Source organism: Arachis ipaensis, chromosome B02 (assembly GCF_000816755.2).
Source record: "Arachis ipaensis cultivar K30076 chromosome B02, Araip1.1, whole genome shotgun sequence".
Lineage (NCBI taxonomy): Eukaryota > Viridiplantae > Streptophyta > Magnoliopsida > Fabales > Fabaceae > Arachis > Arachis ipaensis.
This window is the reverse complement of record NC_029786.2, coordinates 99702503-99703734: the sequence shown is the minus strand read 5'-3', so window position 1 is coordinate 99703734 and position 1232 is coordinate 99702503. Positions and strand designations below refer to the sequence as shown.

The 1232-nt window shown below is 26.6% G+C and overlaps 1 protein-coding gene across 3 annotated transcripts in view; it reads left to right on the top strand.

The window, feature by feature from the left end:
- The window catches only part of LOC107628538 (vestitone reductase-like), a 3702-nt gene extending 2893 nt beyond the window's left edge, over positions 1–809 (top strand). For 2 of the 3 annotated variants that reach the window (XM_016331178.2, XM_021116309.1), the window contains exons 3-4: positions 219–423; positions 564–809. In XM_016331178.2, the coding sequence (XP_016186664.1) occupies positions 219–423; positions 564–705 (347 nt within the window). In that variant the 3' untranslated portion in view covers positions 706–809. The remainder of the gene's footprint in view (positions 1–218; positions 424–563) is intronic. The other variant, XM_021116310.1, reaches the window with a different exon arrangement.

The window sequence follows — 1232 nt, the reverse complement described above, 5'->3', positions numbered from 1 at the left end:
GTTTTTAAACAAAAATTAACTAAAGAAAAAATCTTTTATTAGAATGTCACTCAATGAAGCCCTTATAAGTAATGCAATATTATATGAATACCAAAAGTTACTTATAGTATGAAAATACATACATACATACATACATACATGTGTGTGTAGGATTTGCAATAAAATTTGATTATAAAAAAATTATTATTCTATTAGGATAAATTTAATTTTATGTGCAGGTGATAAAGGTCCATTTGGTTCGTTGGCTTCGCTCCTTCAGGTACCTATGGTGCATGTGGATGACGTGGCTAGAGCCCATATATTTTTACTTGAACATGCTAATCCAAAAGGGAGGTATAATTGTTCATCATCTTTGGTTACTGTTGAAACAATATCTCAACTTGTTTCTTCTAAATATCCGGAATTTCAACTGTTAACACTAGAGTGAGTTTTGTTACACTTCTCTATAATGTTCTTTTTAAACAAGAAATAGACATGCATATATATAACTTAATTAGTTCATGATTTTCCTTTGGTTTCATTGAAATAAATTAAATTTGTATGTTTATGTTGTTGCATTGTAGCAAGTTGAAGCAAACTGAAGGTGCCAAGTTACAAAATTTATCATCAAAGAAGCTCATAGATGCTGGATTTGTATTCAAGTATGGACTTGAGGAAATGGTTGATGATGCAATTCGATGTTGCAAAGAAAAGGGTTACATCTGAGGTTGTTTAGTTATGTGTCCGTTTTAGGGTTTGAACTTTGAAAAAAAAAATTATTAATTGACTACTCTTATGATTAACATTTTGCTTATTTCAACCCTTTAATTTTAACACTTGAAATACCAGGAAAGTTTTATTCAAAAGTTAATACATGCTTATTTGTTATTAAATTTGGTATTTTATAGACATTAAATAATACTCTATATTTTAAGTGTTTTGAAAGATTTTAATTAGAAGACAATATATAGTTAATGAAGATAACATTAGCTGCAAATGCATCTTACTTATATCTCAGTTAATAGAAGGTTGATACTAACCTGACATATTAGTCATACATTAGATTTATTAATTTGTTCTTATATACTAGTAAAAAAGGTTATCTATAGAAGTGGAACCACCTATAATATGTAATACTAAATTCTAAACTAGAATTCTCTTTTTATATGGATATTGACTTTATAATTTATTTTGATATAATTTTTATTTTCTCATGTAAATTATAAATATATTATTTATTCATTGAGTTTGAA